Source organism: Manis javanica, chromosome 4 (assembly GCF_040802235.1).
Source record: "Manis javanica isolate MJ-LG chromosome 4, MJ_LKY, whole genome shotgun sequence".
NCBI lineage: Eukaryota > Metazoa > Chordata > Mammalia > Pholidota > Manidae > Manis > Manis javanica.
The window spans coordinates 162129563-162150155 of NC_133159.1; the positions used below are offsets into that span (position 1 = coordinate 162129563).

General features: G+C 34.5%; 1 protein-coding gene and 1 long non-coding RNA gene across 5 annotated transcripts in view; one reads left to right on the forward strand and one right to left on the reverse strand.

Moving 5' to 3' along the window:
• Positions 1-5814: 5814 nt before the first annotated feature.
• The window catches only part of LOC140849153 (serine/threonine-protein kinase TAO1-like), a 66776-nt gene continuing 51997 nt past the window's right edge, over positions 5815-20593 (forward strand). The window contains exons 1-7 of one of the 2 annotated variants that reach the window (XM_073235652.1): positions 5815-5837; positions 7105-7150; positions 7705-7801; positions 9319-9432; positions 11877-11968; positions 16731-16824; positions 18361-18442. In XM_073235652.1, the coding sequence (XP_073091753.1) occupies positions 7111-7150; positions 7705-7801; positions 9319-9432; positions 11877-11968; positions 16731-16824; positions 18361-18442 (519 nt within the window). In that variant the 5' untranslated portion in view covers positions 5815-5837; positions 7105-7110. The remainder of the gene's footprint in view (positions 5838-7104; positions 7151-7704; positions 7802-9318; positions 9433-11876; positions 11969-16730; positions 16825-18360; positions 18443-20593) is intronic. The other variant, XM_073235653.1, reaches the window with a different exon arrangement.
• Positions 9980-20593, reverse strand: part of LOC140849154 (uncharacterized) — a 33537-nt gene continuing 22923 nt past the window's right edge. For 2 of the 3 annotated variants that reach the window (XR_012130785.1, XR_012130786.1), the window contains exons 3-4: positions 19768-19861; positions 9980-10405 (exon numbers count right to left, since the gene is read on the reverse strand). This is a non-coding gene — a long non-coding RNA (uncharacterized lncRNA). Of the gene's footprint in view, positions 10406-11961; positions 13092-19767; positions 19862-20593 lie in introns of those variants that run through there. The other variant, XR_012130787.1, reaches the window with a different exon arrangement.

Here is a 20593-nt window from a genome sequence, read left to right on the forward strand (position 1 = left end):
GAAGTGAAGAATATGGTGCAGTCTCGAAAATGTTAGAAAAGGAATACAAACTAGTAATTTGAATTTTTACTGCAATGTAGTATTAATTTAGGGCAGGACAAAAGATATGTAAATGTGTTTTATGTTGTTAGAAAATTAGTAACAAGCATTATGATTGGTTCAGTTGACTTCACTAAAAATGAGACAGGCTCAAAAAATTCTCTGTCGTTTAAAAAATTTTTTGAAATTTAATAACATTAAAAGCATTCAAAAGTTTAAAAAATATGCTTTGGGCATGGAAAAAACTGGCTAGAGCTTTATTTTCCCTTATGAGTTCAATGAAATCAATTTTTGGAGTTTTTAATTTCAATTGGTGAATTCCGGGAGGTCCTGATAACTGACATTCAGTGTGCTGCCTGCTGCTCCTGAGTGCTGGTCTGCACTTAGCATTCATTGCCTCATGTGACCCTCGCAGCTACGCTGGGAGGTAGGTTATTTCCTTCATTTTATAGATTTGGGAAATGAGGCTACCCAAGTTCATAGTTGGCAAATAATTGTTGTCAGGATTCCTATCTAGGCAGTGTCGTTCCAGAACCCGGTTCTGAAGCCTGTCATTTATAGCCGCCGTTTTTGAAATTTGGTAATCTGACATAAAGGAACTGACACCAGAATCACCAGGGAATTCTGTAGAGTATCACCTTACATAATGAAGCAGATTTGATAAGGCCATATTTTAATATGAATCAGGTTATGGAGGAAACAGTTATCTATCTATGTTAAATTCATTATTTTCTTCCATTGCATTTTTCTTAGGAATGTCTGTGTTAGAGTTGATTACACACGACCATGTGGTGTCTGAAAGGAAAAGAAATCTTACTGAATCAAATCTATTATCTATTTTCTTGCATTTGAAGGTCATTGATAGATGGGAATCTTCCTGTTGTTAGAAACATATTATGGGTACATTTTGAGTTGTTGGGCACGTTTTTAATGGTCTTCCTACTATATTATCTCTTTTGCTGATGAGCTTATTGCATCAGAGTTTGATAAATCTTTAAGTACTGATACAGAAAGCCTTCCAGTACATATAGATTTATCTGATTTTTAGAAGTGTGTGTATAGTATGTACTTAGATACTATGTATAGTGGGAATCTTTTTTTTTAAAGCAGCACGGGTGATTGTGATGATGAGCCGGGTTTAAGACTCCTGCGCTAGTAGGCAACACTTTTTCAGTGAAATTCCACGTCTAAGATAATTTTATATATGTAGTCAGAAAATGATATACTAATTATTCTTAGCAACTTTTGCTTTTTCCTTTTTTCTTTTCTCATTTCTCTACAATTCCTTATGCCACCGTGGCTTCATTCATACCGATTTCCCAAGGACTGGGAGAGCAGCATAAAATTAGAATCAGACAGCTGACTGCCCAGCAGGATGTCGTCAACTATCCTAGCACAGAGCCTGAAGGACCCTGAGATTGCAGAGCTCTTCTCCAAAGAAGATCCAGAGAAGCGCTTCACAGATTTCAAAAAAGTTTCCCAGGGAGGCTTTGGAGCAGTGTTTTTTGTAAGTGTTAAAGGCTTAACGTCAGTGACCAGCATTTATTTAATATCCAGTCCTGGCAGAGTAAAAATCAGGAGTACAAAAAGACATACGCAGTAGTCTATTTTAGAGTCACTTGCATTAGGTGTATATAAAAAGAGATCATTTTATTTATTGAGCTTCTTAGATTACTGAAAAAAGGGAAAGATGTTCGGCTTTAATTTCCATGTTGTTTACACTACTTGAGCAGTTTTATGACTTACATTGCTATTGAATCAAATATTGCAAAACACTGACTTACGTAAAGTCCCATACAGACATTTCATGATTATTCATTCATTATTTCTTCCTATTAAGATTGCTTTTTTTTCCCCTCAGCAACAAGTTTGTGTAGATGTTTAATTTTTTGGTAGTGTTACAGATTTAGTATTTTCATTTTAATGGGTACCTTAAATACACTGAATTCTTCCACAGATGTCTAGAGAGGATTAACCCTTTTTACTGAACTCATTTGAAATGTTTTGCAGCTATCCTCTTGTGCCTTCTTTACACAGCATCTTTTTTTTTAAACACATAATGAGAATTTGGCTCTTACTTTCTAAAGAGTTAACTTTCATGTTTCTGTTATGCTGTTATTTTTTTATCAAAATTCCACCACAGTGGTAAATAGTAATGGTGATAGCATTTTAGCTGTCTTGTCTTAATTCTAGTTAATAGTTGTTTACAATAGGCATGATTTATCGTGTTGAGGAATTACCTTTCCCATGTGGGTTTTCTAAGAGTTCGGTCTTCCCTGCATTAAATACATTTAGAGTTGGGCTCTTTCTGCGTTTTCAGCATTTCTATGTATAAGTATATATTTTCCCCCTTTGATTTGTAAAAAAAAATATGGCAAATTATGAAATGTTTTCCTCTATCAAAATTTTGCATTTCCGTGGTAATAAATTTTATCCAAATGAAATATTCTTTTAATGCCCTGTAATATTTGGTTTTCAATTTTTATTTAGAGTTCCCTTGTCTACATTTGTAAGTCAGATTGGTCCCTGACTTTCTATTTTGTGCTGCTTGTGAGGGTTTAGTTGCTGGGTCAGACCGCCTCCATACGATTAGTGGGACAGCTTTCCTTTCCCTCCCCTTTTATCCTGGGAAGTTCCCCTGGTGAAACTGCTCCCCTCACAACTATTTTAAAGATGATTAGTATTCTTTTCAATCTTCCACCACTGTTTTACGCAGATTTTCTTCTCTAGATCAATGTTAGTAGTTCTTTCCTAGAGAATTATCCATTTCATTGAAATTTTGACATTTACAGGCCTAGCATAGACTTGTACTAGTCATTTTTTGTTTGTTTATAGTTCTGTTCAAATTTCTATATTTTTCCTCTCAACTAGCTCATTCAAAGATAAACATGCATTATTTTTATTTCTAAAGTACCAGTTCCTTGATAATTTGATATGCTTTTTGCTACTTATGTTTTTAATGTTCTTTAAAAGCAGTTTTGGTATCTTTTTGGACATGGTAGTTTATAAATGTTAGGTTTTACAGTGATCTTCTGTCTTTTTTAGGCACGAGATGTGCACACCAATGACGCGGTGGCTATCAAGAGAATACCTTTTAGTGGAAAGAAGGCTATGGAGGTAGGTGAAATATATATATGTTTGTATTGGCATGTTAAAGAAAGCCATACCATTTTTAATTGGGGATAGGTGGGAATTTTTTCAAAAAATGTTGAAAAATATACAAATACTAAGATTTATCTCAGTGAATTTTCTTCCACAGACTCAGTGTGCCCATTTAACCTGTACCTAGAGCCATAAACAACATTCATGACATCCCAGAAACCTCCCAACTGCGTCCCTTACTCTTAATTTTTTTAGATATGTGCTGCTGACATGAGTTTAATTTTTTAAATTGTTGTTTAGCAGATTATTCTATAATAGAGGGATTATCATGTCTGAGAAAGTAAACTAGAATAAGGTACATTTAACAGTAAGTATACTGGATATAAATTTTTAATGGTTGAGAAATTATTTAACGGCTGTTGCAAATAACCATCAGCAGCAATATATCTAGTCTGAAAAATAAGGCAGTGGGTAATAATCTGAAAAAATAAAATTACTGATACTGTATTGCATGTACTTTAGTTCATCAGTATTCTGATTAGTTCTTCCTTAATTGCATAAGTTTATAAAATTACTTTCTAAGTCTGTTCTCTTTGTCTTTCTTTAATTCTTTAAAAATTTTATTTATTTTTAATTGTGATAAAGTACACAAAACAAATTTACCATCTTAACCACTTCAAGTGTAGGTTCAGTAGTGTTAAGGACAGTCACATTGCTGTGCAACCATCGCCACCATTCATCTCCAGAATTCTTTCATTTTGCAAAAGTGATATTCTGCACCCATCAAACAATAACACCTCATTCCCCCCTCCCCGCAGCCCTTGGAGATCACCTCTCCTCTTTCTGTCTCTATCAATTTGACTACTTTAGGTATCTCATGTAATTGAAATTATGCACTATTTGTCCTTTTGTGACTGGCTTGTTTCACTTAATATAGTTTCCTGAAAGTTCATCTATGTTGTAGTGTGTCAGAATTACCTTTCTTTTTAAAAGCTGAATAATATTCCTGTGTGTGTGTGTGTGTGTAAAAACACCACAGTTTGTCCATCTACCATCTGTTAATGGACACTAAGTTGCTTCTACCCCTTGGTTGTTGTGAATAATGCTGCTATGCACATAGGTATATGCCCAGAGGTAGAAATGCTAGATCAGTCTTTAATTTTTAAAGGTTTTGGCTTTCTACATTTCTGTAATCTCTGTTTTGTGGTAAATATTGTTTTTTTGTGATAATCATACTTATGGGTATGATAACACTGTTGCGGTTGATCACTGTTTCATCATGTCGATACCTAAAAAAACTCTAATAATTTCTAAAACCCCTAAAAAACCTCCATTTTTTACAAGTTTAATTTTATTTGCCATTCTACAGTATAACTTTAAAACCAGCTTTCATAGCAGACTTGTGTTGGAGTCTGTTTAATTAGTCATGCCTAGAACAAAAAGTTTCACCTAGGGCATCATCTTCTCTCATCTAATAGTGTATCCTTCCTGGAAGTTTTTTTTTCATTGAAGAATACAGGTTTTAGCTTGGTTTTGTTTTGAGAGTTTGCCTCCCAGAGCACTCAATTTTGAAATGTAAAGCCCCTATGACACTTTCTGAAGTTAGCATCTTACAGCCTACACATTTTACACGGTGAATATCTTGGTATATTTTCTTGAGGGCTTATGAAATAACATAGGAGATATAGGATCTTAAATTCTAGTGCAAAACATTTTTTAAAGTTCTGTATTCTAGTTCCCCTACCTTTAGAAGTATGATACAAGTCAGCGGTAAAGCCTGGAAAAAGTGAAACAAGAACAAAAAACAGATTCCACGTTCCCATCCCCCATCTCCTAAGCCTCCAGAGTCTCTGGGTGTGGACCCAAGTACCTGTGTTTTCAGAGTTCCCTGACTGCTTCTGACAAGTAACTGTATTTAGGACATGGCCTAAGTTTCTGAAGTTGTCATAGAGTAGCTTTTATTGCTGAAGGTTTATCTGTTATTTACTAGTAGGCGTCAGTGGGAAGGCTCTTCGTGAAATCCTGTAGGAAAATGTTTCCATGCTGCTTGGTTTTTCTGTGAACTTCCCTCTGTTATAACCTAAGTGTTCGCTAGCATTTTAGAATATGAGCACTTAGGAATTTAGGTAATTAGTTGATTTGAGTTTAAACAGCAGAAAAAACTTAACATTTGGTAGACAATATAAGCCAAAACCACAACAGCTGAACTTTAAGGTATGTAAATTATACAACAATAAAGCTGCAAAAAAGAAGGGGGAGGTTGAAATTTTGAAGGAAAACCACTATATGTAGTATATAGCTTTCAACAGGCTTGGTGTGTGGTTGTAAAATTTTTATAAGACTCATTGATAATAAATTTTATGAAAATGAAAATATGTACTACCTGGAATGAATTTTATGTTATTGAGTTGTAAACTATATGAATGTAATTTCTTTAAAATATAGGAGTTTGACATTTAAATATTACAAATGAAGCAAAGTTGTATGTTCTTGTTAACTTTTTAATCTAATAATTACTTTTGTACTTATATAGTTTTCTAAGGAAAGGCAACTGTTCCTAATTCTTTCCTTTATTCTTTTTTTTCTCCCCACAGAGATGGCAGGGTATTATTAAGGAAGTCAGGTTTCTCCGAACATTGAAACATCCCAACATTGTAGAATACAAAGGCTGCTATTTACGTGAGCACCGAGCATGGGTGGGTATCTGCTCTCCCCTTGCTGGAATTTTAGTAGGTTTGGTTTATGATTAATTCAAAAATGTCTCAAAATAGTTGTGTAAAGCCACGCACAAACACCTTGAAATGTCAGTTCACACTGAGAAAGGAGCAGCTTTTCCTGAAACTCTCAGGCAGTGAGAGAGAATAGAACTTTTGCCAGTTGACTACAGAGATTCAGCTGACCGTTACGTGCACGGGAGAATGTTCTGATGTGTGTTAGCGGTTTCATTCTTCAAATGCTTTATCAAACATTTGTGTGAGAACAATCCTATCAAAGGATGAAAATCAGCATATATTTTTGACATAAATGTATTGTAAGCTATTTAACCACAAGCACCTTGGTTGGAATATTGGTGGTGAATCCTGGTGAAATCTGAACTGATTGTGATTCTTTGGCTGAATAATACTAAAGGTAGAAAATTGGGACATTTTATTGCAGAAACTGGAAATTAATTTTGCCCCATTGTTGAAACTAAGATAAGGTAGTAATCTTACAACGGTATAGGCACAGTAATTATGTCTTTTCAGAGAAAGGCTAAATTTTCTTTAAACAGGAATGACCTTTTATTTTTAATAAGCTACAGCTGATTATCATTTTAGTATACAGAACTTAGATTTATTTAGATTTGCAATGTTTGCTTTAATTTGGTGGTGATGGTACTCCTAATTTGAGGCTGTGGTTGAAGCACAAACAGTGGCAGAGAGCGCAGGCTGCCTCTCTGTCTTCCAAGTTTCTCCATCTGTCAAACAAGGATGATAATAGGGTCTCCTTCCAGAGGTGGTTATGAGGATTAAATTAGTTAATATATATAACATACCTGCACATACGAGGTGCTCTGTGTTTGCTTTATAGGAAAGATTTAAACGGTAACCCAAACTTGGTATATATAGAACCAGAGGACGACTTTCTGCTTCCTAACAATACCAGTATTGCTACTATAGGTTAATATGAATGGAATATGTATATTCCTTTATAGCTTTAGTTAGTAATTACATGAAACACACATCTTCTACAAGCAGTTATAGGTCGGCATTATAAAATATTAATGTAGCATTGGCTTGACTTCATGTATGCATTTAACAAGTTCCAAAATGTATAGTTATATTTAAAGGTAATTAATAACTAGAGCTTGTTTCACTTCAAACTATCTTCTCGATCTCCTTGGTGAATTTATTTTATCTCATATAGAATCTTTTTATTTTAAGAGTGTATTTTAATGTTTTTTATCATTTTTTTCCCCTGTAGCTTGTAATGGAATATTGTTTAGGATCTGCTTCAGGTTTGCTGAAAGGTAAGCCTCCTTCATTTATTGAGAAAAGAAAAGTATTAGTATAATAAAATGAGAATTCATTCACTGAGAGATTTTTTTAAATAATATTAAAACTTTCCAGGAAGAGTAAAAACCTTTGTGTTTTCTAGACTCTCAGCGTGCTATGCACTGTCCTCATTAAATACTACGTTTTAGCATAACAGATGAGTTTTCTTTCATTGTGATTTAACAGGCATTTTTCTGTATTCTTTATCATTAAACTTAATTTGTTCCTTCTGTTCAGAATGAAGATATGTAGGAATATAAAAAGGGAAAGCTCTTTCATTGTTTTTATAATCGTGAAATAATTGTTAAATGTTAACTTAGAGGAAAATTGGCTGTGAACTCTAATAACTAGGCACAACTGTGCACTTATTAAGTTCAATTGCTTTGTTTTATTATCTTGGAAAGCAAAAAATTCCTTCTTGCTAAATGTTGCTTTTTTAAATTTGCCCATATATTAGATATGTGTATATATATTTTAAAATAGAAATGTTCTATAGAATAATTATTTTCAAATAAAATCTTATTTCAAGTTTACCAAAAGCCATTACAAGAAATGGAAATAGCAGCAATTATACATGGTGCTCTTCGGGGATTAGCCTACTTACATTCCCGTGCCATGATCCATAGGTAAGTACCTTAAAAATTACCATACATTAATAAGCAAATTTATCAGACCTAGAATTTATTAATCCTGAAAGCTTTGTTGGTTTTAGCTAAATAAAAGTATTCTGGAGTTTTACAAACTCATATTTTTTTAGGTTATCCGTGTCTTAAAATGAATATACTAATTTATTTGATCTCTTGGTTGAGAATAATTTTTATCTTTTTCTACACATGCTGCTGGGCTTTCCAAAGTATGTGCACTTTAGAGATTTGTGATAGAAATTTAATTATAGAAAAGTTTAATTTGTGAAGTGGAAAAGACGATAGGGATTATGTATTCTTACTTGTTTCATTTTACAGATGCAGAAACTGATGCCCCAATTTGTGACTCACTTCTCAAAGCCTATGAAGCAAGATAGATTAGACTAGAACTAACCTAGATCTTTTGTCCTCCTGGTGACTCCTAATGCCGGATTTGTTCCATTGATTCCATGACAGACAAGTGAAAGCTACTAGCATTCTGTACTTTTGAGATAATCCTTGATAACGGATAGTAATTTAAAGATTAAACCATCATAAACTACATTTTTAGCATTGGTATTGGTTTTGCCTGTTTTTAGAAGGAAGCTAGCATTTTTTAAATTATCTATGTGAACCAGACAATACATCGTAAACTTATATAGTAGAGTCAGTGCAAATTAATGGGTATCAGTTTTTTAGATGAGGATAGTAAGGTCCAAGAGAAAAATCCACATGCATAGTAAATAAGAGAATGAAAGAGTTGGAAGCAGAACCTAAGGTCTTCTCAACTTCAAAGAACCTTCCATTTTCTATAAAAACAAATGGAAGAAAATAGATTAACTTAATATTACATCCATTATAATTCTGTATAGTATGAATTGACAAGTGCTTAGAAAGTTCTTTCTTTTTGAATGTTATGGTGCCCATTGGGCATGCAATCCCATTATAATTTTCTTAGTTCACATGTACGTTGCTGATTTAGAAAAGAGCTTAAAAGTAAATTTGGGATCATTGATATTACCTTACCCATGGGTTTCAGTTTTCATTTCATATTTAGGTAGGAGAACTATGCTAAAATTTGGAATGATATGAGTAATTAAAAAAAAAACAAATTTGGGGCATCAGGTTCTTCTTACTCCATTTTATTGTTAAGGGTATACTCAGAAATCTTACAATCATATAAGAATGTTCAGCTAAATTTTTTAAACCATTACTTGTACCAATAAACAGGCACTCAAATATCGAGTATGTACTATTAATTAGCTAATTTTTTTCTTCTTTTTCTACTGGTATTTTATCTTCTCTTTTAGAAACTTGTTACTATATACTTAGAGGAATTCTGTGTATCTCATTTCTTAGTTGGGATCTTAGCTCTCGTTATCCCAACTGAGAGATTACCCAAGGCCTTAATGATTCTGATTTCTCCTTCCCTCTTTTATACATTTTTATATGATCTTTATCATTTTCAGTAGAATCTTACAAAGGAAAGACAAATAATTTTCTGTGTTCCTTAAACCCAGAGACGTCAAAGGAGGAAATATCCTTCTGACACCAGGAGGCCAGGCGAAACTTGCTGACTTTGGATTTGCTTCCATGGCCTCTTCTGCCAAGTCTTTTGTGGGGACGCCGCATTGGTAAGCGTAGTCCTATCTGGTATTGATCCTCATAATTGAAATAGGCAGTGTGTGCTTGTCCTTTTATCAGGTGCTTTATGTTTCTCTTGGAAATACAGGGCTGCTTTAGATATTCCTCTAAGCACTGTAGTTTCAGATACAGATTTGGAGCGCTGCCCTTGTACCTCCTATTGTATCATTTGTCCCCCTACGGTTCTTTCCTGTTATCATCTACATCATGTATTGGGGGTAGGAGTGAAAAAATTTAATTGTTTAAGAAGGGAGAAGATAGAAATGCTAAGTGGAAATTTTCTTTAGATTTATATTTACTGTGTGTCAGTATCTTCTGAATAAGAGTCCCTGAAGACTGGTAGCTGATCAGGAACTTTTTGTTTTCATTTTTTATTGTGGAGAATTTCTAGTATACAGGGAAATAGACAAAAATATAACGAAGGCTCACACAGCGGTCAGCTCGGCCTAACAGCACTACCCCAGGGCCTGGCTGCCCTGTGTACTTGATCTTCTTGCCCTCCCTCCCACCTCCAGTTATTTGAAGCAACTTCTAGACATCATCTAATTTTATTTATAAATAATTCCACATTAATGGCAGCAAGTCTGAAGGGAATAATTTTCCACATCTTCAACTTCCATAGATGTCCTCTCTCTGTACATGCTGAGAAGTGTCTCAGGTCTACTGCATCTTCTTTTCCACCTATGTTTCAAATCTCCCAACTCCCAGTTTGTTAAAGAAAGGCTTCTCACCCATCCTGAATAGTAGAGTGATGCATTGCTCTGAGAATTAAAAGCCTCAAACCGTCACCAGAGGGACAACTTGAGAACACGTAACATCTAGAATATATAGCATCAGAAATATTGAAGAGCTAGGACACCAAGTTTTGACACAGGGCCTTCTGTCTTCACAGTCATCTCTCCTCAGTTCCTTTGGCTCCTTGCTCTTTCTTTTCCCCAATTATCCTTCCTCCCATCTTCTTTTCTAGGGAATAAAAAATGATCTCATTTATAACTGGGACAATTGTCCTGAGGACACACTAACATGTTATTTACAATGAAAAATGAAGTTTGGCATTTCCTGACAGAAAATAATTCTGATTTGAATGGTTGATATGACCGTGCAGACTGGGTTTGCTAATTAGGTTATTATGCAGCAGTGTTTTTAATGAATTGAATGAGTGAAGTCCTCAGCTCCAAGTTGTAAATATCTGTAAAGCACATATACAAAATAATGTATATACATATGTGTGCATTATATCCTTTGCAACTATTAAGTTTATAAAATTTGGATACCAACTCAAAAATGTACAAGCGGATACATTTTTAAAATAAATTCATTGGAAGTAAGAAAATAAAAAGTTTGAAGACTACTGTTCTGTATGACCAAAAATTTCTTATGTAGAACCCTAGTTTAGATAGAATCCTCTTCCCCTGTATAAAAAAAGGGTTCTTTGGACAAATAATGCTTCTTAATGGTCCCCCTCTTTACAAATCAGTGATCAATATTAGATACTAGAAAGGAGCTAGAAAGTTGTGCATTAAAAACAAAACTACTTTTTTAACTTTGTTGAACTTAGTGACTCCCCAAGCTTACTTCAACATCTTAACGCATTAGAAGCCCTCTGTTACCGGCAATTGAAAGTTACGTATGTATTAATTTGTATATGGTATATTAGGAACACAGCACTATGTATTTACATACTTTTACACACAGGAACACACATACGCCTGGTGACAATGTTATTAAGCAGTCAGAAACTGTTCTAAATGTTTGTCTGTGCTTAACAAGTACAAAGGAAGGATAAGGTGAAGCACCAGTGAGAACATTAGAGTCTAGCTGAAGATGCGAATTAGCGTTTCATTTTATAACCAAGATGCCTCCAAAGTTAATAATTGTATGGTTTATTTAGTTATGAGTGGCTGTCCTAGCCACTTTTATCACAGAACACTACTCTTATTTGCGAAAAAGACCGACAAACTGCATATTCATTGTTGCTTATTGTGGTAGATATTTTCTCAGCTAAATGTAGTGAGTTTGTTTACTTCAAGAAAACAAGTGCCAGTGAGAAAATGCCCTCTTTCGAGCAAAATTTAGACTTTTATAGTAAGATGCTGAAACCAAAATGTTTGAGAACTGCTGGCATAAATGCTATACAATATTACAATCTGCAAACTTGAATTGATGCAGAATACAACCCTGCTCTGGGGAGTTTTTCCTCCAGGATGCTGGTACCTGATCATGACAAATGGTGAGAATAAGTCTAACACTGTGTGCACAATGGTAAATATTTACCTCACAACCTGTAATGCATTTCCCGTTATAAGAATTCTTATGTCCAGATATATCATCTGGAATTCACACAGGGATTCTCCATGTGGATGGTCATTACGTTTTTAAAGAACAGTATACTTTTCTTTTCTCTTTTAACTTTAAGTAACATTTTATGTTTTAGGATGGCCCCAGAAATAATTTTAGGGAGGAATGAACAACAATATGATAACAAAGTCGATATATGGTCTCTTGGAATAACATGCATTGAACTAGGTAAGCATTGCTCTTTATTACTGTGTAGTAAGTTTTGATCAATGTTTTATCTCAATTTCTGTACCAAATTACAGATTTTTATTTTTATGTCAGTGTTTAAGGGGAGCAATATATCTATCAAGGTTGTCACTTTGGTTATTTGGCATTTTGTGTATATATATATATATATATATGTTAATTTAGGCATATTACATTTGCTGTATTAAATTAGGTCTAAAATAGTTTCTACTGTGGTATTAATTTTGAGGTATCTGTGTCTAACATTTAATGAGTATTTGTTAAACACCTAGAATATGTCTGTGGTTATAAATTTACCATCTATGAAGGGTCTCTAAAGCATTCATGAATTACTTACCGCTACTTAGGTTACTTAATACTTTGTGTTAGGTATGAGGATTAGATTATCAGGCTGCATACCTTATTGTACAGTTTGATTTTTTTTTGGTATCATTAATCTACAATTACATGAAGAACATTATGTTTACTAGGCTTCCCCCTTCACCAAGTCCCCCCCACATACCCCTCCACAGTCACTGTCCATCACCATAGTAAGATGCTGTAAAATCACTACTTGTCTGCTCTGTGTTGCACAGCCCTCCCCGTGCCCCCCTTGCACTATACATGCTAATCGTAATTCCCTCTTTCTTTTTCCCCGCCCTTATCCCTCCCTTCCCACCCATCCTCCCCAGTCCCTTTCCCTTTGGTAACTGTTAGTCCATTCTTGGGTTCTGTGATTCTGCTGCTATTTTGTTCCTTCAGTTTTCCTTTGTTCTTATACTCCACATGTGAGTGAAATCATTTGGTCCTTGTCTTTCTCCGCCTGGCTGATTTCACTAAGCATAATACCCTCTAGCTCCATCCATGTTGTTGCAAATGGTAGGATCTGTTTTTTCCTTATGGCTCAGTAATATTCCATTGTGTATAGGTACCACATCTTCTTTATCCATTCATCTACTGATGGACATTTAGGTTGCTTCCATATCTTGGCTATTGTAAATAGTGCAGTGATAAACATAGGGGTGCATCTGTCTTTTTCAAACTGGAGTGCTGCATCCTTAGGCCATAAGTATACAATGGTGAAAGGACAGACTCTTCAACAGCTGATCTTGGCAAAACTGGATGGCTACATGCAGGAGAGAGAAGCTAGATTACTGTCTATGACTCTCTACACACAAAAGTAAACTCAAAGTAGATCAAAGATCTAGATGTAAGACATGTAACCATAAAACTCTTAGACGAAAACATAGGCAAAGATCTCTCAAACATAAGTGTGAGCAGTTTTTTCCTGTACACAACTGCTCAGGAAATGGAAACAAAGTAACAAATGACCAAGTGGGAGTATATACGAAACCAAAATGCTCCTGTACAGCAAAGGATACCATCAACAGAACAAAAATGTAACCTACAGTGTGGGAGAGTACACTTGTAAATGATTTTTCCTATTAAGGGTTAACATCCAAAATATATAAAGAACTCTTACTACTAAACACCAAAAAAAAAAAAAAAAAAACCCGACTAAAAAATGGGCAGAGACCAGAACAGACATTTTCCCAAAGCTGAAATACAGATGGCCAACAATGAAAAGATGCTCCACATCACTAATCATAAGGGAAATGCAACTTAAGACGACAATAGTATATCACCTCAGACCGGTTAGAATGGCCTCTGTCCAAGAGAAAAGAAAAAACAAGTGTTGGCAAGGATGTGGAGAAAGGGGAACCTTTCTACCCTCTTGTTGGGAATGTAAATTGGACCAGCCACTGTGGAAAGGTTACTAAAAAAACTAAAAATAGAAATGCCATATGACCCAGTAATTCCAATTCCAGAAATTTACCTGAAGAAAAGAAAATCCCTGATTCAAAAAGATGGATGCACCGCTCTGTTTATTGTTGCATTACAGTAGCCAAGTTATAGAAACAGCCTAACTGTCCATCAGTAGATAAGTGGATAAAGAAGAGGTGGTACATATACACAATGGAATATTATTCAGCCATAAGAAGAAAAGAAATCCTGCCATTTGCAACAACATGGATCAACCTAGAGGGTATTATGCTAAGTGAAATAAGCCAGGCAGAGACAAAATACCATATGATTTCACTTATTTGTGGAATCTAAACACAAAACAAAAGGAACACCATCGCAGTAGACTTATAGACACTGAGTAGTGACTGGTGGTTACTGTGAGGGAGGGATTGGAGTGAGTAGTTGAGGGTGAGGGCAATAAAAGGGCACAAAAATTTTCAGTCATAAGCTGGTCACCAGGATAGTAGAATAGCATGGAAAATATAAGCACTGCCTCTGTAACATTTTCCTATGTTGACAGTAACTGCAGTAGCGGGGGTGAGGATTTAATATGGGTGACTGTAGAACCACTGTGTTGTATACTTGAAACCAACATAAGATTGACTATTATTGATACTTCAATTAAAAAAGTATTTGAAATGGAAAATATCCCTTGAATCCACTGAAGGCTACTGCAGTCTAGATTTAGTAAATCTCTATGGTTTTTAGCTAAGTTCAGTGTTCTTTGACTAAATAGAGATGTTCAGCTTTATAGTAAATGACAGATCAAAAATCATACTCTGGTTTGATATATTGATGGTACACCACTTAGAAATTTTGAATACTTTAATAAATCACAGTAGAAACAAGTTATTTTATTCATTAAGAATTTCTTCAGTAATCCCTTCTCCTTCCTGGATCAAACTACTCATTCTTAAAGCTGTTGGGAGGACAGTATAAAGTAGGTGTCCATGTCACCTGCTGAGCCATGGTAGCCCGGCGTGGTGTGTCAGAGTCCTGTGAGGAGAGGAGGGAGTTCCCACAGACAGAATGCCTTGTATGTGGAAGCAGAACATGTGCAGGGAGGGCGGCAGTCAAGTTTGGGGATTCAGAGTCCTGGTGGGGTAACCAAAGCATTCAGACCTGGAAGTAGCCCAGCATGGGGTGTCAGAGGCCAAGGAGCACGTCCATATTTGGGGGTGGGTCACCTGACACAGTGGCAGTGCCTGATTGAAAGGAAGGGGGCTTCCCTCCTGAGGGCTGATGAGGGGGGCCTCACTGCAGAAAGTGATCCAGTTTGGATGGGGTGTCAGAACCTGAGTGGATGAAGTGGACATTCACACTGTAGACAGGCTTGGAATGGCGTTTGAAAACTTGATGGGGAAAAGGGGAAAGGGTGGTGGCCTAGATGGGAGACTGGCTATGTACAGGGGCGAGTCATCAAATATATTAAGGATAATGAGAGTGAGGTTTCCTACTGTCAGAGAAGGGTGCTACAAATAACGGGAAGAGAAGGCTCGAATAAATAGTACCATAGCATTGGATTTGAGATATGGTAGTGAACTCAGTTGTTTTCAGTAAACAACTAAAGATATTTAATGTGCAAGTATGAATACAAATATATGAGGGACGTGTGTGTTCCCTTCCTTTATCCACTGACAGGATCTAAGAGAAGTGACACGGGCAGTAGCAGTGAGCACACTGCCTGCCACGGCTCCTTGGAGCCGTGTCTGCAGTAGGAAAAGCATAAGATGATCCTGGAACATCTTAGTGGGCCAGAGAGCAAGGAGCTGAGCAGGGAATGCTGGAGCCATGCCGGAAAGGCAGACGTCGGCTTCAGAAGATTCTCAACTGCTCAAAAATGAAACCATTTCAACATCAAAATAAATGATAGTAGCAAGTCATAAATTATTAAATGAAGAATCTAAATCTATACAATAAGAGAATAAAATGATCTTTATGCAAAACAGAATATTTATATAGACTCAAGTACCTTTTCACAAATACTTAATAATTGCAAAGGAAAAAAGTGAAACTTCACCATGAAACCTTGTGGAATGGCCTTTAGTGATCAAAGTGAACGCCATCAATGACAAGACGATCTGAAACCACGGGCCTGTTCTATAGGATCATCATAGAATACACTGAGAAAAGCGTGACCCTTGCTTCTGTGATATTCCTGCCAGAGATGTGTAAACTAAATTTAATAACAGCACAAAGCCAAACTTAGGGATATTCGAGAGTCAAAATTGTATACTTGTGAATTGTCAAGGTCATGACTTCAACTGTCACCTTAAGACTAGAAAAAGAAGGGCAAATTCAATCCACAGTAAACAGAACAAAGAGACCCAGAAAAGATCAAACCAGAAATCAATTAAATAGAAAATGAAAACAATAGAGAAAATCAATGAGGTCACAAATTAGTTCTTTGGGAAAATTAATGAAATTAATAAACCTCTGGCTAGATCAAACAGAAAGAAGACACAAACAACCAATATCAGGAATGACAGGGGACATGACTCCAGATTTTATACATATTAGAAGGATTTTAGAGATATTTTATGAACAATTTTATGTAAGTTTAAAACTTACAAAAAATGGACAATTTCCTTTAAGGATGCAGATGATTGAAGGTCATTTTTGCTACAAAGGACATTATTGGGACATTTGATAGAAACTACAATGGAGCTTGAAGATTAGATAATAGTCATGTATTCATTCATATTAATGGTCTGATTTAATGACTGTATTAGGTTCTCTTAGAATGTTCTTGTTTATTGGAAAAATACACTATTTAGAGATGTTGTGCATCAGGGCTGCAATTTCCTCTCTATTGACTCACTTAACTAAGTTCTCTGAACTCTACTTGCAACTTTTTTCCTAAGTTGGGGTTTATTTTAAAAAAAAAACAACCTAACAGTGCATCCATGCTCCTATATAACAGGCACATATTTAACAGGAAGTTTCCTTTCTTTTATAGCGGAAAGAGAGCCTCCTTTATATCATATGAATGCAAGGCGTGCCTTATATCTCATTACCAGAAATAACCCCCCTACACTGCAGTCTAATGAATGGTGAGTATGGCTGAGAGATATATTGTTCAACATGGTAAAATTTAAATACTTTTTCATAATGTTATCAAAATGATTTCATTTCAATGAGGTGAAGTGTATATAACCTGAAGAAATATTAAAATAGCTTTATTTTATCCTTGCATCATGTTTATCCTTTATTATCTCTACTTTTCATAGCATATATATAACTCAGTTCAGAAATAAAAGATAGGTGATGCTACATGGGAGCAAAAAGTATGGCTTTTGTATAAAAAGTAATATACTTTTTGTACCTTAGCGACACATAGAACCCTGATTATATAATAAATAGCATGATTTAAACATTCATATTTTAAAACTGCAATATATAGATTGCCACAACCTGTATAGATATCTAATTGGGGAATGGTTTATAATTGACATGGTATAAAACATAGGTAAAAATGATTTGATAATTTATCAGAATTACCAGATAATTCATAATTTTTGGATGATTCTAATTGTTATTATTTATTATTCAGAATGTGCTTTGATGTTGCATCTCCTACTGCTTCTTTGATAATACTGTTATTCATGTAAAGAAGTTTATTGAGAACAGATGGACAATTTTAGGAAAGGATTTTTATCAGTGATAGAAAATTTTAATGGGAAAGTCTTCAGGTGTGTCTAGCATTTGAAAAATTCGAGAAGACTATCTACTGTACTTAACAAATACTTTAAAATTCACAAGATGCATAAATTAGCAATAATTTATTTTTTATCATTACATTATTAAGGCAAGTTCACAGGTCTTTGCTGCTTCTGTAGAGGTGTTTCGAAGAAATCTTGGCACAGTTTATTATGGTACATCTGAATAATAAATACACTAAACACAGGCTGTCTTTACACTGGTTGATACTTTAGGGATTCAAAAAAGAATTCTTGTATAAAAGAATTAAATCTTATTTGAATATTGATGACAAACATTGGTGGAACATTTTTTACTTTCTGCCGTACTGAACTCTCATCAGTAACACTATATAATAGTAGGTTACAGAATTCTAATTTTAAAAAAATTTTACTGTTTTCTGGAACTTTTGTCCATTTGCTCAAGGGCACTAAATACTTAGGTATAAAAAATGTTCTTTCCAAAACAAATAGCGTGATATTCTGAAACATGCTATATGGAAGATGATCCAAGGGTCAAGCAAGAAAGAGACGTGGCTAGAGAAAAGAAAAAAAAATACTAAGAAGAATATTATCTTAGATTTGAATGCAAAAAGGAAAATGATTGACTTCCCTAATTTACCGCAACGTAGAATGAGTTGTGATATTTAAGTATGTGAGAGCAGGATTTTAAAATAATGTGTGCACATCTATCTTTGGAAAATGGTAAAGATTCATTAGTTGCTTTGCATAGCTTTTTATAGACGTACATGATGAAATATATAGTGTATTGTGTCTGCTTTTTTTTATGATTTCTATTCTCCCTCCCACCCATAGGGACATGCCTTGATTTGTGGATGTGTTTTTAAAGGAAATAGCAATATGTTCACTTAATACTTTCCTTTACAATAGGTCCAGTTCTTTTCGCAACTTTGTGGAGTCTTGCCTCCAGAAAAACCCTAAAGATCGCCCTACATCAAAGAAACTTTTAAAGGTCAGTTATACTCTGTTTTGTACACCTAAGAAATTATTTGAAAGAATGTGTTTTATTCTTCTTTGATTCCGAATCAGTATTAAGTACGCTGTACTGGGTTATGCTAAAATACTAATTTCATAATACCATTCTTTCTTGGAAATTTTCTTAGTTGCTAAGTTTTTTCATTTGTTTTTCAAAATTAACTGCTTTTACCATATCTGAATAGAATATATAGTTAAATATTCAATATAGTAGTACTAAATGACTTAATTTTTATATGTGCAGGAATATATTCATGAGTTACAGCTACAAATTTTAACTCATGTGGAACAATGTCATTTCAGAGGTGGCAAAGCATAGTTTAACTTTGGATTTAATTTTCGTATCTACCATACTTTATATACCCATCTGTCCTATATAAAGTAATATGAAAAGAAAGAAGAGAAATGATGTGTAATACATTTACATAAATACTGTGGGAGAAAAGAGATTTCAAAAGAACTGTTAAAAATGGATATCACATTTTTGTTTCCTTTTGAGAAATATGTTTTTCTAACTTAGCAATGAAAGTATTTTAAAAGTAATGTGAATTCTATTCATTTTTCAATAGGTTTGGTAACCTAATTTAAATAAATTCTTAGTATATGCTTTCTGTTCTCAAAAATGTTTTCATTTAGAGGTTCACATTTTATGAATAGCAATAATAGTATTGTTCAATTTAATATAGTTCTTAAAACATCTAGATAAGGCAATCGTGAGTAGCAGTTGACTATCTTTTTGTGACCCTAAGGAATTTTGTGGATTTTTCACTAGAAAATTAGACTTTCAGCATGCATGTTTTAGAATCTCAAAGAAGTTCAGTTTATTTTCACCAACACGCAGTTCACTACGCAAGGATATTGCAAGGATCATGTACATATTAGGTAGGGTTATTTGCAACTACAGTATGTAGAAGAGCAGTATAAAGTTTCAGTAACACTTAGGGAATTCTAGGCCCTAAGCACACTTACAGTCTCAAATTCAAGCCCAAAAACTAGGTATTCACAATAGCAACAAAAGGTTTAGTATACCTATGAATTATGTGAGTGAAAAATAAGCAGGATCCATTTGTAGAAAACTATTAAATAACTTAGAATTACAAGATATATTATTTTCAGATAAAAATGACCGAATATTATAAATAGTGGTACATACCAAGCTAAGGCTCAGGAAAAGGAAGAATGTGTCTGGCTTCTTACATTTGCCTAATGGAGGCAAAAGAAGCTCTTTTGGTAATAACCCAGCCCACCAGGAATGGATACTTGACCTTGGGTGATGCCAAACCTGCATATGTATTCATTTACCTGGTCCATTTTGTATATTGCCATTATTGAAAGTGATAGGAAGAATCTGTCAAGTGCATCCTTCCCTTCGGCCTGATCACATTTCTGTTGCAGTCTGTCATAAGGAAAAAGAATAAAATGGAAAAAAGTGACTTACTGTATGAAGCTATTTATCTCAATGAAAAATTGAAAATAATTATCCAGAATTAGAATAATGGTTATGTAATTTTGGCATGAACATTTGAGGAAATAGTCTGTAGGCATTATGAGTTGAAATAACATAATACTTACAGCAATAAAAAGAGAATAATATATAGTTACAACTCTTCAGAGAAGAAATAAATCTGAGCTAATAAAGGGGGTAAAAGTCTTAAAAGAATTCAAGATCATCTCATGAACTCCAGCGCACAAGTCATCTTTCTGCAATCTGTGTGCTCACTACAAAACAAAATCTATACACGAAAAATTTCTGAGAAGACATAAATATCCAAAAAATACCAAATGTAATGATGATAATCTTATAGTAGAATTGTTCTTTCTACTTTTCTGTATTTGATAATGTTAAGCTTTATTAAATATTAATGGTAAAAATCACTAATACATAACGTCTTTTAATCAACTGCTAGTGTTTTATGAAGTTTCATTTAAGCAACATAAAGGAGCCCACTATACCCAAGTAGTATGTTATGTAATTCACCATCAGTAAACACATTCCTGTTGAGATCTAATGTAATTCAGAACTGATAGTGTCTCCTCTATGAAACCAGTTCTAAGAATTTGTAAGCGTTTACTTAGGGCTCTAATTGGACTTAATTCTTAATGTTTACTTAGACTCTGATTATTTCAA